The sequence below is a fragment of the Tupaia chinensis genome, unplaced genomic scaffold, assembly GCF_000334495.1.
Source record: "Tupaia chinensis unplaced genomic scaffold, TupChi_1.0 Scaffold146140_1, whole genome shotgun sequence".
Classification (NCBI taxonomy): Eukaryota; Metazoa; Chordata; class Mammalia; order Scandentia; family Tupaiidae; genus Tupaia; species Tupaia belangeri.
In genome coordinates this window covers 877,879-893,211 of record NW_006205995.1, presented here as the reverse complement: position 1 = coordinate 893,211, position 15,333 = coordinate 877,879, and the positions used below count along the sequence as shown (strand labels likewise).

The following is a 15,333-nucleotide window of genomic DNA, read 5'->3' as shown; positions in this document are numbered from 1 at the left end:
TTCTTCCTTCAAAGTCTTCCTCAAGGTAATCCTCTGGTTGTGGCTGCTCTTTTCCAATCTCTACTGATTACGATGCTGGGCTGGAAAAATCCAGGTTATTTTTTGGTACAAATTCTTTTATATAGCTTCTCTAATCCTTTCTGCCAGGAAGAGCTGTTTATGGTGTCAGGCCATCTTTCCTAGAGCTTCTGTTGGCTTGAGATTTACCTTGGCTCCATAGTTTTCTGGTTAATCTTCAGACATGACATTCCAGTCAAAGCCCTATCCAATAATGAGTACTTGCAATTTTTGATTCAAGGCAACATGTATTACTGAACTTACGCAGATAACCATTTGCCACAAATAAGAATACTCTCAAATATTTTTCAATTTCAGAGGAGCCAGGGAGAAAAGTTTATGTTTCTATTTAAATAAACAAATGAGAAGAAAGAACATTTGAACAAACTGATGAACCTATCGAACTTTAGTGAACAAACTCCTGAACCTATCAACAGTTCAAAAGAAAGCAAAATCCTTAAAATGGGAAAACAAAGCATAGTATAAAAAAATCAGTATTGTTTTACTCAAAAGTCATAAAAGTCTATTTCACCAGTTCAGTCTTACATAATTAATCTCTCTTCTGCAGTGTTATTGTGGTCCAATCTATCTGTTTAAATCCTGGAAGTTAACATTCAACATTATTATTGATATTTCTTGTCCCTAGCATTAAGTTGGTCATTTTCTCGGTTGCTTTTTGTTCTCTTATTTCTGTATGTGTGTCTTTAGTTTTCCTGGTAAAGCACTCCTTCAGAACTTCTTGAAGAGCTGGTCTGGTGTTGCTAAATTCTTTCAGGTTTTGTTTATCTGAGAATGCTTTTATCTTTTCTTCCCATATGAAGGATAGTCTTGCTGGATACAGTATTCATGGTTGAAACTGTTTTTCACTTAACACTTTGAATATATCCCCATTTTTCCTTGCTTGCATTTTTTCTGATGAGAGGTCTGATGTTAGCCTTATGGAATATCCTTTGAAAGTAACATGATGTCTCTCTCTTGCCAATTTTAGTATGTTGTCATTGTCTGTGGTTTTGGTCAATCTGGCTATGATGTGCCTTGGGGAAGATCTTGGGTTGATTCTCTGTGGAGTCCTTAGTATTTCTTGGGATTGGATATTTGAATGCCTCTCTAAATTGGGAAAGTTTTCCTCCAGGATTTCATGGAATAGATTATCTATGCCCTTGTTAGTTTCTTCACCTTCTGGAATACCGATTATCTGGATGTATGGGTGTTTAATGATATCCAGTATTTCTTGTATAGTATTCTCATTTGTTTTGGTTATTTTCGGTTATTTTTTCTAGGTCAGAGGCTTTGTCTTCAAGACCTTAGAGTCTATCTTCTGCATGGACTAGTCTGCTTTTAATACTTTCAAGGGGGGTTTTGATTTCCTGTATCGCAGCCTTCATCTCTAACAGCCCCATTTGATTCTTTTTTATGGTGTGTATTTCCTCTTTCAGATTGCGCAAGGACTTCCTCACCTTCTGGAACTCATTGTCTCTTTTCTCCTGCATCTTTTAGAGTTCATTGTCTCTCAGCTCTTGCATCTCATTTAGATTTGGCACTATGGATACTTTGAATTCTCTATTAGACATTTCCACGAGTTCCACTGTACTGTCTGTGGATGATGAAGGATGGAGGATTGTTCTTTCCCTTAGGGGAGAGATATTCTCTTGGTTTCTCGTATTTCTTGTGCCTCTGCAGTGATTTCTGGTCACTTGGTGACAAAATCTTTACTCTACTGTGTTTTGCAACATGCTACCCACAGAAAGATTTTGAGTTCAGATTTATAAAAAGGAGTTTCTTGGGACCAGCAGTTAGCGTAGTGGCTATGTCGCTGGACTCCCATGTAGTCGACCGTGGTTTGAGTCTTGGACCCGGTGGCTTAAACTCATGTCTGGCGCGTGTGTGTGCATGCCCAAGATCCCCGAGAGGAGAAAGGAGGAGAAGGGATTGTGGCATGGCCATCTCCCTTGGGTGGTGATTTCTTGCTTTATGTCTCTCCGTCCCTGTCTTTCTGGCGAGTACATGTGCCCTATAGCAAAACGCTCTCCAAAAAAAGGAGCTTCTTCCTTATGGCTGGAGATTCAATAAGCGTTGAGGATTTAAATGACCCTGAAAGTATTCAGATGCTTGGTTACTGTGCACCTAGGTCTGTCTCGACACTCAGCGTGTAGAGACTGTCTCAGTGTTTTTTGGGGGTCTATAAGATCGGGTTTAGAGCATAGATTCATTGCCTTGGTCCCTGAATGCACCAGGACACACTTCACATTTAAAATGGCTTCTGTCTCAGTGTCGGGGGTCTAGAAGACGGGGTTTAAAGTCTAGCTTTACTCACCTTGGTCCCTCTGGCCCCATATTACTAGGTCATCGGGGAAGTCATAATGTATTTTTTTGTTTTCCTATGAAAAAATGCATCATGGCTTTCCCAATAACCCAACATTATTATTTTTTAAAGTTTGCTATAGGGTATGTGTGCTTACCAGAGAGAGAGGGCAAATGAGAACGCAAACCACCAGGTTTGGTGCTTGAACCATGGTCAGCCATGTGAGAACCCAGAACCTTAACTACCATGCTACCTGCTGGCCACATATGTGCTCTTTTGTGTCTTGCTTTTTAACTTAGAACGGGGTTTTTGAGGTTTGTCTATGCTGTTTCATGTATCGGTATTTCATGGCTTTTTAGGGCTGAATGATATCCTATTGCATGAATATACTATTACATTTATCTTGATCTAGTTCCCCCTTTCTATAAAGTAATGTCCATTATTTAAATATATGATCATGGAAAATGGGCTTGGATTGAGAGGCTGGAGCCAGGAGACTGCGCAGGGATTTGGACCTTGGCCTTACCTTTCCCTCCTGGTAAGTAGGTGGCTTTGCCTTGGCTGAATCTGGCTTGAAAACTGGGAGCACCCTCAAGCCTGGAAGTACTGCGTTTGCCCTGCCCTAAAGGACATAGAGTGTTTAGGCTTTCCCTGAATTCCATGTTTGACACAGAAACATTCAGGCTCCTCTTACCCAGCAAGACCTACCACAGAGTCACAGAACTGTGTCCTCCGTGGGCTCTGGGGGCTGAGGATGTCACTCTGTTTCTGCTCTGGGGGCCACCTCGCCCTGCTGCCACTCTGTTCCCAGCTCAGTCAGCGTTATTGGCCTTACAAGTGGAGCTGTGAGTACAGATTCTCTCTGATTTGAGCCCAGGTTACAGTGTATCTAACAAGTCACCCATCACCACGCAGACCTGGAAGAAACCACTGCTTACATTTTAATTTATTTCATTCCTTCCTTTTCTTTTTTTTTTTGAGAGAATTTTTTGTTTGGCTGTTTTTGTTTTGTTTTTGTTTTGTTTTTGCTATAGGGCGTGTGCGCTTGCCAGACAGAGAGAGACAGAAAGTGAGAAATCACCCCCCAGGGGGGATGGCCACGCCACAATCCCTTCTCCTCCATTCTCCTCTTGGGATCTTGGGCACGCACGCACACGCGCCCAGCGTGAGTTTAAGCCACCGGGTCTGGGACTAGAACCATAGTCGACTACGTGGGAGTACAATGACATAGCCACTACGCTAACTGCTGGTCCCCATTCCTTCCTTTTCTATATGGCACATGTACATTTTAAAAAACTGGGATCATACTGCACATAAAGTTTTAAACAGTATATTTTTCTCTAATTATATTGCAGACACTTCCCCATGTCAGTGATAATATACCCAAGCCAAGGTTTTTAGCGGCTGCCATGTAATATGTACTAATCTAGCCTGCCCCCTGTTGTTAGACATGCGTTTGTTTCCTTTGCTTTTGTGTTTATTGTCTCACTGTGATCGAGAAGAGTACGAAGATCACGCTAAGCAGAAACCTTGGCCTACATCTCTGAGCATTCACTTAGGATGGTGCCCTACAAGCGGCATTGCTTAGTCAAATGGAATGTCCTTTTCAAGGGTTTATGATCTATGCTTCCAAATCACCCCTCGAAAAGTTTATCCTGGGCCGGCAGGTGCTGTGGAGGTTAAGGCAACTGGATCCCACATGGCCGACTCTGCAGTCCAAGTCTAGACTTGGTGGTTTGAGAATCACGCCAGACATGTGCATGCATGCCCCAAATCCCAGAAAATGGAGGAGATGGAATTGCTGTGTGGTCATTCCCCCGGGGTGGGGGTGATTCCTCACTTTCCCTCTCTCTGTTTCTCCTCTGTCTCTCTCCAGTGAGCACACATGCCCTGCCACAAATTTTTAAAAATTGGGAGACTTGACAAAATTGAAAAAGTCTTCCATCTACTATCATCATCATTTCACAGATTTGACTCCAGAAACCGTAGGATGGTCACAGACCCAGAAGAAAGCACAGGCCAAGTGTGGTGTAAGTTTTGCTCAGCAAAGTGCTCACGCCTCAGCCTTGCCTACACAACAAGCCCTCAGTGTGCTCTAGGCCAGAGTGTTTTCATCTAGGAGTCACCCCTGGACCATGCTCAGGAGCCATAACATGCACCTCGCTGTCTTTCCTCCCATACTCCCCGCTGTGGCCAGTGGGTCCCTGAGGCTCCCCTGCAGTGGGCCATACCCCCAGAGACCACCTATCTTTTAGATAAGGAAACAGACTGCTCTGATGGAAGGAGTCTGGGTTTGTGGCTACCGACTGTGCACCTTGGGTAGCATGCCCCCCTCTCCATAGCACCCGCACGCAGACAGCTGTTCACTAGCATGGTAGAAAGCTGCTCACCCTGTTTTCCAGAGTGAGACGAGATGCTTGCTGCCGGAAATTACTCTTGACTTCACTTTCAGTTTCAAATTGTTTCTGCAGGTGCTCGCTGGCCTCCTGCATTTCTTGAATCTTATCCATCAGCTTCTCTTTCTCTTTGGCATGTATTTCATTTTGCGCTTCTATGGCTCTGTGAGAAAGAAAGAGGGACTTTGGTATAGGTTGGACTGTCCTGGAGAAGTCACTCCTTGTCATAGCGAGTGCTGATATTCCGAAGGTGGGGAAACACTTCGGCCAGCTTTCGGGTAAGGCAGTTAGTACCTCCATAGAGGGCCCGTTGCAGGGGAGAACTGGCTGGGGTAGAGATGTCTGTGGGCTGCTCTAGCCTCCTTCGCCTGAGAGGACATTCCACCTCTGCCCACCCTGCGCCCTCAGTTCACTACTCCCATGGACATCCATACCCACCCAATACCCTTTCACCAACAGCACAGTGATAGCCTCCTCCATAACCAGCCTGAAAGGGCACAGACGCTCAGGAAGTCAGGGACCAGGAAGAAGAGGGAGCCTACAAGACCTCCAAGGCGCTGTCTCAACACTCTTTTCTTACTTCTCCTCTTCAGTCCTGACCCTGCTGACACAACTGAACATACTCTTGGGGATCTAGAGAGTCTATTTATTGTTCTGAAAAATGTAATGTCTCCACAAGTTCGCAGCAATACAAAGTACCAGGCTCCACCAGGACGACAGGCCCTTCATTGATCAGGATGAAAATTTGAGGGGATTAGTAATGAAGATTTTTCTATCAACCTTATTTATTTATTTTTTTTAGGTTTTTGTTATAGGATATGTGTGCTCACAAGAGAGAGAGAGAGAGAGAGAGTGAGAACTCACCCCCTGGAGGGATGATTATGCCTCAATCTCTTCTCTCCTAGTGTCCTCTTGGGATTTGGGGCATACACGCACATGCCCCTGGTGTAACTTTCATTTTTAGATTTATTTATTTATTTTAATTTATTATTATAGTCATTATTTTAATTCGCCAGAGAGACAGGGAAAGTGAGACAGCCAAGTCCAGGACTTAAATTGCGGTAGGCCATGTAGGAGTCCAACACCTCAACTACCACGCCACCAGCTGCTGGCCCCAGCCCTGGTGTAATTTTCAAGCCACTAATTCTGGGACTTGAATCGCACAGCCGGCTATGTGGGAACCAGGCCTTAACCTCTCCGCTGCCTGCTAGCCTCAACATGGGTTAAATTATTATTTTTTTCTTTTTTTGGAGAGGTTTTTGCTATAGGGCATGTGTGCTCACCAGAAGGAGACAGAGAGAGACGGAGAGACAGAAAGCAAGAAATCACCCCCCAGGGGGGATGGCCACACCACAATCCCTTCTCCTCTTGGGATCTTGGGCAGGCATGCACACGCGCCCAGCATGAGGTGAAGCCACCAGGTCCAGGACTCGAACCACGGTTGACTACATGGGAGTCTAGTGACATAGCCATTACACTAACTGCTGGTACCAACATGGGTTTAATTCTAACCTTAAACAGTCTGCTAATAAAAACTCAGTTCTCTCTCCTATCATCTTATTGTATCCATCTTTTGAACAGATAATCCATGTGTGCGTATAACATTCCAAAAGCTTATATGGGGACAAGTAAGTCTTCTTCACTTCTCTGTGCCAGTCACCATGTCACCTGGCTCAGAGGTAACCAATGTTTTACAATCTCCCAGAGATACATGAGTGTGTGTGTGTGTGTGTGTGTGCGCGCGCGTGTGCACACGTGGGAACACAATATATTTCTTTTCCTCCCATTTGAAAGGTGACAGATCAGCTAGGTTAATTAGCATCTTGTTTTTGGGCTCAGTTGCATTCTTGGTGTAGCCTACCATTTCAGAAAAGGGAAGCATGGTGTGAGTGTGACTGAAGCTCACACGTGCTCACACGTGCTCACACTTACTTTCTTTGTGTTCCTTCCTCTTCCTGATTGCGACTTAACTGGAGAGACAACTCTTCCAGCTTTCCTGTAATGAGAGGACCTGTCAGTGCGTCGGGGGACTGGATCGCTGTGTTCTGATTTGGTTTGGTCTTGTTTTCAGTTGTCAGAGGTCCTAAATGGTATTTACTCACACTTTAGGTTTTGTTTGGTCTGAGAAATATTTAAAACCTTTTTAAACTCTTATGTTTAAATTGTAATTTTTCACATAAAAATCTGGGTTTCTAGATAAAAAAAAAAAGATATCTAGCAACATGGGGGCACATCCCCATGGCAACAGTCAATGAAGCGCGGAGGCCGCTGCCCCTTAAATGCCCCAGCACCTCACCCTCCAACCAGCCATTCTCACCTTTGTGCTGTCTGCCTGACCCCGGGAGCGGCAGAGGTTAAAACCCCCTTTTCAATGTATGCCATTTCCCAGGTGCAGCAAATGTTTCTAGAAGCAGGGTCATGAGGGCTTTAGTTACCTTTCATTTTCTCGGTTTGTTCATTCAGGCGGATTTCAAGATCTTGCTTCTGTTTCTCAAGTTCAGAAATTTGCTGTTTAAAGTCTGGGATCATCTTTAGGGAAGAATTACAAACATCAGAAGATGAGGTACTTTCATCCATGAGCTTGCACACCTCAGAAGCAAACGAAGCTGTCCAGGTGTATAGGGCAGACAGATGCCCCTCGATTTACAATGGAGTTATATCCCGATAAACTCATCGTAAGTCGAAAGTATCCTAAGTCAAAAATGCAGTTTATACACCCACCCTAGTGAGCATCATAGCTTAGCCAAATATATACATGAGCCTATAACTGGGAAAAATCATCCAGCTAAGGGAGGGGCCATGGAAAGCAATGCGGAAGCCTCTGTGGTCCTGGCCAGAGATGTCATGCCTCATCCAGAAGTAGGAAAACCCGTCCTCACCAGGGTCGCAGTGTGTCTCCCCAATTCCCAGCCACACACTACTATGTTAGTGGAAGCCTGGGATCGTCTTAGAAATACAGATGAATCATAAAATCATGATGTCTATTCTTGACTATCTGTATCATTTAAATGTCCTTTACCTCCACCCACCATCAGGTAAAATCAGTTGCCCAATGGGACCAGCAGATGGTGTAAGGGTTACGTTGCTGGATTACCAGGTAGTCAACTGTGGTTTGAGTCCCAGACCTGGAGACTTAAAAGTCACACTGGGCACGTGTGCATGTGTGCCTAAGATCCCGAGAGGAGAATGGAGGAGAGGGGATTTCAGCATGGCCATACCCCTAGGGGGTGATTTCTTACTTTCTGTCTCTTTTTCTGGTGAGCGTACATGCCCTATAGCAAAAAATCTCTCTTAAAAAAAAAAAAATCAGTCGCCAAAGTTTATAAACACACCCAGGCCTCTGAAGTCCCAATCTTTGAACTTGCCTTTGCAACTGACTCTCACTGCAAATTCCTCATTAAAGTGTCACCCAAGGAATAAACAAAGATGTGGAAGTCCTTAACTACTCTTGGCATGCCCACTTTATGTCTCCTCACCTGTTGACACAGCCCCGAGATTTCCTGACACTCGCAGGTGAGGCAGAAGAGGAGACAGTGAAGAAGCTGAGAAGCAGCGGTCAGGGGGGAGATGAGAAACCTGGGAAAGCATGATATCCTGAAAGCCAAGAGAACAAGCAGAAAGTAGAAGTGACTCATGCCACCGAGGCTGCTGAGACACGGAGAGGACAGTGCAGACAGACCCTGTGTGCTCAGCTCCCTGCAGGCAGGTGTAGCTAGTACCGGGGCACATGACAGAATGGGGTGGGCGGGAATGGGAGGCCAGAGGAGAGAGTGTTTATTTGGCCTTTGATAACTCCAACCAAATCTGCAAAGAAAGAGGATGAAGGCCACAGGGGAGGCAGCATTAAGGGATGTTTTAGGGCCAGCAGGTGGCACGGTGGTTAAGGTACTAGAATTCCACATGGCCGACCGAGGTTCAAGTCCCAGACCTGGCAGCTTGAAAATTGCACTGGGCGTGTGTGCATACATGCCCAAAATCCCAGGAGGAGAGTGCAGGGTGGAGAGACTGCGGCATGGCCAGTCCCTCTGAGGGGGCGATTTCTCACTTTCCCTCTCTCTGCCTCTCTGGTAAGCACACATATCCTATGGCAAAAACCTAAATACAAAAAAAGAAAGGGCTATGTTTTGAGTGAGGAGATTCCTAAAATATTTCTCCAAGCAAGACATGAGTCAAAAAATAAAGGATGAGGCAAATGTGGGGGGTTATGAGGGCCCCACAGAACAGGAAGTCCTGGAAAAGACAGGATTTGGAGCCAGTGTGGAAGGACTGAGCTTCTGAACATAGGTCCCTCTAGAGCTACTCTTACCACAATGTGAGGGTCATTTTCCACGGGGCTGGATTTAAGCACACAGATGAAAAAGTAGACACGCTCACAAGCACACACCAGATCACGGAGTTTGGACCCACCCTCTGGGAAACAAGCACTCTCCAACTGGAGTCCCCCCCAGGCGGGAGTCACTGTACAGTTTCCCTTCTGGCCCGGTTATTTCACTCCCAGAAAGCCATTTATGCCCATCGTCCTACTGCCGAGAGACTGCCTGTTACTCCACCAGTGGGCAACGGCTCTAGAATAATGGCCCTGGCGAGGCCACGGCTGGGACCATACCATGTTTTCAGACGTCAGCCTGGTAACTTCGTGACGGATACTCTCATTGATGTCATTCTCTTCTCGGAACAACTTCTGCAGGTGGTTGATTTCCTGACTTAAATGTACCACTTTGAAGTTCAAAGCTTCGATCTCCTTTTCGTAGCCATCCTTCTGGGACTGGAAATGGCTCTCCAGAACACTGGCACAGGAGGGGTGGGGAGATAAACCACACAGTCTTTATGCCACGCGGCTGACGACTGTGAGGGTGTCTATGTAAGACCCACGGGAGGGCCATACACTACGGACATAAAGCTTACTTCGGGACACATAGTTACAGGCTATGGAACTAGAAACGCAGCACTGTAAAATCTTTCCAGCTAGCTAGGAAGTAGTACATGCAGTTAACGAGGAAAACTTGGTCTTAGAAGTTATTAAAATGATACTTCTATTCTCTTAGTAGTTTAAGAAACAGGTTTTGTCTGACGCTATAGTTGTGTACACATGTTCTTACACATTTGTCAAAGCCCATAGAATGTACACTAAATAAACCCTAGTGGAACCTACAGGCTTGGAGTGAAAATGTGTCAGTGTGGGTTCATGGATGACAATAAGTGTTCCACTCTGATGTAGGATTTGGACAGCAGACGAGGCTGTGTATGGGGTGATGAGATATATGGAAATACTTTATTTTCTGCTTAATTTTGCTGTGGATCTAAAACTAAAAAAAGTTTATTAAAGAAACGTAGCAAACTTCCTCAATTTAAATATACCTACTATACCCTTTAATGTATCTACCTACATATCTATAGAAATGGCTAATTTATTTGATATAATCAGTTTTCATTGTAGAGCTTATGGGTTTTATTAGTAGGTAATTTACCCCATAAAGCAATTTCTTTTCATTACTAAAGTAATTTCTTAATTCTTGGAAATATTTCCAGCGATTACTAGGTCGTTCTGTTGTACAGAATTTGCTTTGTGTTTCCAATCTATATAAGATAAACTTTTTTTTTTTTTAATTTGCTAGAGGGCATGGGTGCTCACCATAGAGAGAGAGAAGGAGACAAGAGAGAGGGAGACAGAGAGAGAGGGAGTGAGAAGAAGGACCCCTCCTTCCCCCAAGGGCACATGGTCCTGCTACAATCTTTTCCACCCCATTTCTCCATCTGACTGGGATTTCTGGGATCTGAAACACATGGCTGGCCACGTGGTCTCCAGTGACCATAACGTCTAGGCCACTGGAGCCCGCGAGTGAGAAAAACTTCTGATTTTCTAATAATCTATTACCTCTAAAAATAAAAAAAAGACAAAAAGACCTCGAGGGGAATCTCTAACCGTGTTGCTTTCTTTAGTCCTTCATAAGCGAACCAAAGTTCTCCATCCTCATTTAAATGTTCCAAATCTTCCACAGAGAGCCTGGAAAGTAAGGAAGATAGAAACATCGATGGCTTCTCTCCGGTTTTGCACGTTTTAAAATATTTGATAGTGCGAAAACGTTTACCTGCTTCTTACGTCTTCAATGTCGTAGCTTTCGAGAAGCTGTCTGGTGATCTCCGACATCTTTTCTGAGCGGGAGAAGGCAGAGCTGTGCACATTACATTTGCGCTCGGTTCCTCTTCTCCCGTTTCCTTCCTAGAGCTGTTTTCTAGCTTCACTCAGTCTCCAGCTAAGTAACAGCTCCCGAACCACCCAACGAACTAACCTCCCAGCTAGCCCACCACCCTACCAACTAATCAACCACACTCACACCCTCAGCGGTGACCACCCGTGAGGAATTCAGCCTGCACCCCATGGCAGAGTGACATGCTCTTGTTACCTCTCATTTCCCGTTTTTGTGATTGGACGTGTTTCTCCACGTCTATCTTCTGCGTCTGAAGTACTTCTATCTCCTTTTCAAACTCCGAGATTGTCTGAATCACAGCAATGACCAAATTAATGAAAAAAAAAAAAGTAATGATTACACTTTACATCAGATAAAGGATCACCATTACGGCACAGGGCACATTCATGCCAGGCGCTCTTACGCTCTTTTATGTTCAGAACGCTGTTCCACATTCCCAGAGCTACTTGGCCTCATCAATAGAATAGTCTGTATTACGTAAAGGCTGAGGGGCTGTGTATGAGGTAAGGGCGGGGGGCCTGCCACTCTGTGCAGAGTGGGGCGGAGAGGCAGGAAAGCCCAGAGAAGCAGAATCACAGGGCCTGACATCTTCTTTCAATGGATAATAAAACTCTGGATGCAAGAATGCTTTGGCTCCAGCCGGGCGTGGGTGTGGTGCACAGGCAGAGACAACATGAGTTCAAGAGAACCAGGAGCTGGGGGACCAGCAGTCAGCATAATGGCTATGTCTCTGAACTACTATGTAGTCAACTGCAGTTCGAGTCCTGGACCCAGAAGCTTAAACTCACACCAGGTGCGTGTGTGTGCGTGCCCAGGATCCCGAGAGGAGAATGGAGGAGAAGGGACTGCAGCATCGCCATCCCCCCTGGAGGGTGATTTCTCGCTTTCTGTCTCTCTGTCTCTGTCTGTCTGGCGAGTGCACGCACCCTATAGCAAAAACGTCTCCAAAAAAAAAAAAAGAGAGAGAGAACCAGGAGCCGGCCGCTGGGGAGGAGGCCGGGCAGCTCTGGCTGTGGGGAAGAGGCTGGATGTGCCTGTGTTTACCCTGGGGGCTCAGCTCCAGTAAGCAGCGTAGGTGTGTGCTTTTGTAGCTGAAGGGGACATCAAGACTTTCAGAGACAGCAGAGGTGATGAACCTGCCTCCATATTCTCAGTTACTCTTATTTTTTTTTTTTCCTTGCTATAGGGCATATGCACTCGACAGAGAGACAGAGAGACACAGGAAGTAAGAAATCACCACCTGTGGGGATGGCCATGCTGCAATCCCTTCTTCTCCATTTTGCTCTAGGGATTACAGGAAGTAAGAAATCACCACCTGTGGGGATGGCCATGCTGCAATCCCTTCTTCTCCATTTTCCTCTAGGGATTTTGGGCACACACACACACACACACACACACACACACACACACAAGTCTAGGGTGAATTTTAAGCCTCCAGGTCTAGGACACAAAACTCATTGGACTGCGTGGGAGTCCAGCGACGTAACCATTATGCCATCTGCTGGTCCCTACTTAGAATTGTTTTTTTTTAAGTTTTTTTTTGGAGAGCTTTTTGCTGTAGGGTGTGCGCTCGCCGAAAAGAGAGAGAGAGAGAGAGAGAGGCAGAAAGTGAGAAATCATCCCCCTGGGGGATGTCCACGCAACAATCCCTTCTCCATTCTCCTCTCAGGATCTGGGGCACACATGTATACGTACCCTGTGTGAGTTTAAGCCACTGGGTCCAGGACTCAAACTGCAGTCAACTACATGGGAGTCCAGCAACATGGCCATTACACCAAATACTGGCCTTCTTATTCAGAGTTTTTAAGGGCTACGGCTCCTGTTCCTACAGAGGGTAAGGAAGAGGTGAAATGACAATTATCAAGCACTTTACGCCAATGACATAACCCTTCTTCCAGACCACTAAGATGAGAAAGATGATGCTTCACAGATTAGGTGACTGAAGCTCTGTTTAACAGGTTACAAGGCACGTTCAGGATCACATGCGAAGTTTATGGGACCCCAAAGCCCGCCTCCTCTTTGTTATGTTTCAGTCAGTATTCCAAGTCACGCTACTTAGGTTTTTCTTTTTTAAATACTGAACAGATACACGGGGCCAGCAGGTGGCATGGTGACTAAAGGCAGTGGATTCCCACATGGCTGATCATGGTTCATGTCCTGGACCTGGTGGCTTGCTTTCTCACTTTCCCTTTCTTTCTCTTTGTGTCTGTCTGGGCAAATTGAAAACAAACAAACAAGCAAACAAAAACAAATGGTATTAAATAAATTTTTAAAATTAAAAAAAAAAACATTGAACAGATACAATTTAATAGCTGTAGGTCACTTCCTTTCAAAACCAGACTTGTCTCCTTAATATTATCACATTGGAGAGTTTTGTTTGTCCTTTTAAAGTTTATTCACCTATTTCTTCCATGAGTGAGGAAGAGGCAGAGACGGAGACAGCAGGACAGAGAGTGTGCCCACACACGGCCTGATGCTTCAGTCCACCCACCTTCAGCCAGTCTAGATCAGAGGCAGACACGGGCCTGATAAATTCAGGGAAGACTTTAGAAATGAGCTGCGGATCTTTCACATCGGAGAGTTTGAACCAGCGTTTGCTGCCAACGGGATGTGAGTGACACCTACTGACGCCTGTTCCAAGTACAGTCTCATGGTTTACCGAATTCCAGGTACGGACGTCAGCTAGATGGCACAGGTGACACAGCCGTACCTGACTGCTGAGAGCGAAGCAGTTTCAGGACTACGTGGCTGACCGGGACTCTTCCTGGTCACCATGGTCTTGTCCCATCTCCTACCTTTCGACGAGAGCACACTGGGGCCCAGAGAGCACGCGCACATGCTGTGAAGTTCAGAGCTACCCAGTTGTGATCCCAGGGGATGGCTATTCTACGACAATGATGGAGAACACAGGTAGTCTTACAGGTGCGCTACTAATACGTGACTCGCATGTTCAGTGGAAGCCTAAAAGCTTTCTAACTTTACAAAAAAATGGTTTGCATTTAAGAAGATAGGGACATACAGGTTTAAGTTTTCTGATAAGAAAACAATTCAGTTAAACTTTAACTGTCCAAGCATAGATCACTGCTTTTATTTATATGTTCATTTTTAATTTTATTTTTCTCAAGGGTTTTTTAAATGAAATTGTCTGGGAATATTTATATGTTCTTATAATAAATGCAGCTAACGACTAGTATTTTTGTGTATAACAAGGTAATTTAAAAACTTCTACTAGGCGGAGCCAGCAGGTGGCGTAGTGGTTATGGCACTGGACTCCCACATGGCTGACCGTGGTTCGAGTCCCAGACCCAGGGGCTTGAAACTCACACTGGGTGTGTGCACGTGCATGCCCAAAATTCCAGGTGGAAAATCCCTGGGGGGTGATTTCTCACTTTCTCTCCCTTCATCTCTCTCTGTCTCTCCTACAAGCACATGTGCCCTATAGTGACAGAAGATACACATGCTTGCCTGAGAGACACAGAGAGAGAGAGAGAGAGAGGGAGAGAGAGAGAGAGAGAAGCACCTTCCTGCCCCCCCCCACACACACAGACACACACCGTGAGGGATGGTCACACCACAGTCCTTTCTCCTCCATTTCCTCATCCTGCTGGGATTTTGGACATGCATGCACATGTGCCCAGTGTGTTTTTCAAGCTGCCAGGGCTGGATTTGAACTGTGACTGGCCACGTGGGATCCAGCTTCCTTAACCAGTAGGCTACAAGGCTGGCCCTCTCACAGCTTTTTTTTTTTTTTTTTGAGAGATTTTCACTGTAGGGCGCGTGCGCTCGCCAGACAGACAGAGAGAGAGAGAGAGACATAGAGACAGAAAGCGAGAAATCCCCCCCCAGGGGGGATGGTCATGCCGTAATCCCTTCTCCTCCATTCTCCTCTCGGGACCTTGGGCACGCATGCACATGCGCCCGGCATGAGTTTTAAGCCACCGGGGCCGGGACGTGAACCGCGGTTGACTACGTGGGAGTCCAGCGACATAGCCATTACGTTAACTGCTGGTTCCCATCTCACAGCTTTTTTAAGTAAAAAAAAAGAATACTTTGTAATTTGATAATACATTGTATATATTTAAGGGTATAAGGCTATGATTTATGAATATGATTTGGAATAATTTAATCAAGCTAATTAGCATAGCCATCACCTCAAATACTTGTCATTTTTCTGTGCTGAGGCCATCTGAAATGCACTCTCAGTGATTTGGACATGTACAACACCTTGTTCCTGACCACATTCGTCACGCTGTGCAATGGATCACAGCTTTTGTGAACTTTCTGATAACGCTTTAAGTCGAAAATGTGAATAAGGTAATTTAATTTTTAAAATGATTCATTTTTATTTACCATTATTATTATTTTTAAG

At 45.2% G+C, this 15,333-nt stretch overlaps 1 protein-coding gene across 1 annotated transcript in view; it reads right to left on the bottom strand.

Annotated features, from left to right (window-relative positions):
• Window positions 1-15,333, bottom strand: part of MYO5C (myosin VC) — a 95,119-nt gene that overhangs the window by 25,219 nt on the left and 54,567 nt on the right. The window contains exons 26-32 of the mRNA XM_006168784.3: window positions 11,160-11,253; window positions 10,845-10,908; window positions 10,679-10,759; window positions 9,362-9,542; window positions 7,191-7,284; window positions 6,688-6,751; window positions 4,750-4,918 (exon numbers count right to left, since the gene is read on the bottom strand). Coding sequence (XP_006168846.1) covers window positions 4,750-4,918; window positions 6,688-6,751; window positions 7,191-7,284; window positions 9,362-9,542; window positions 10,679-10,759; window positions 10,845-10,908; window positions 11,160-11,253 — 747 coding nt within the window. The remainder of the gene's footprint in view (window positions 1-4,749; window positions 4,919-6,687; window positions 6,752-7,190; window positions 7,285-9,361; window positions 9,543-10,678; window positions 10,760-10,844; window positions 10,909-11,159; window positions 11,254-15,333) is intronic.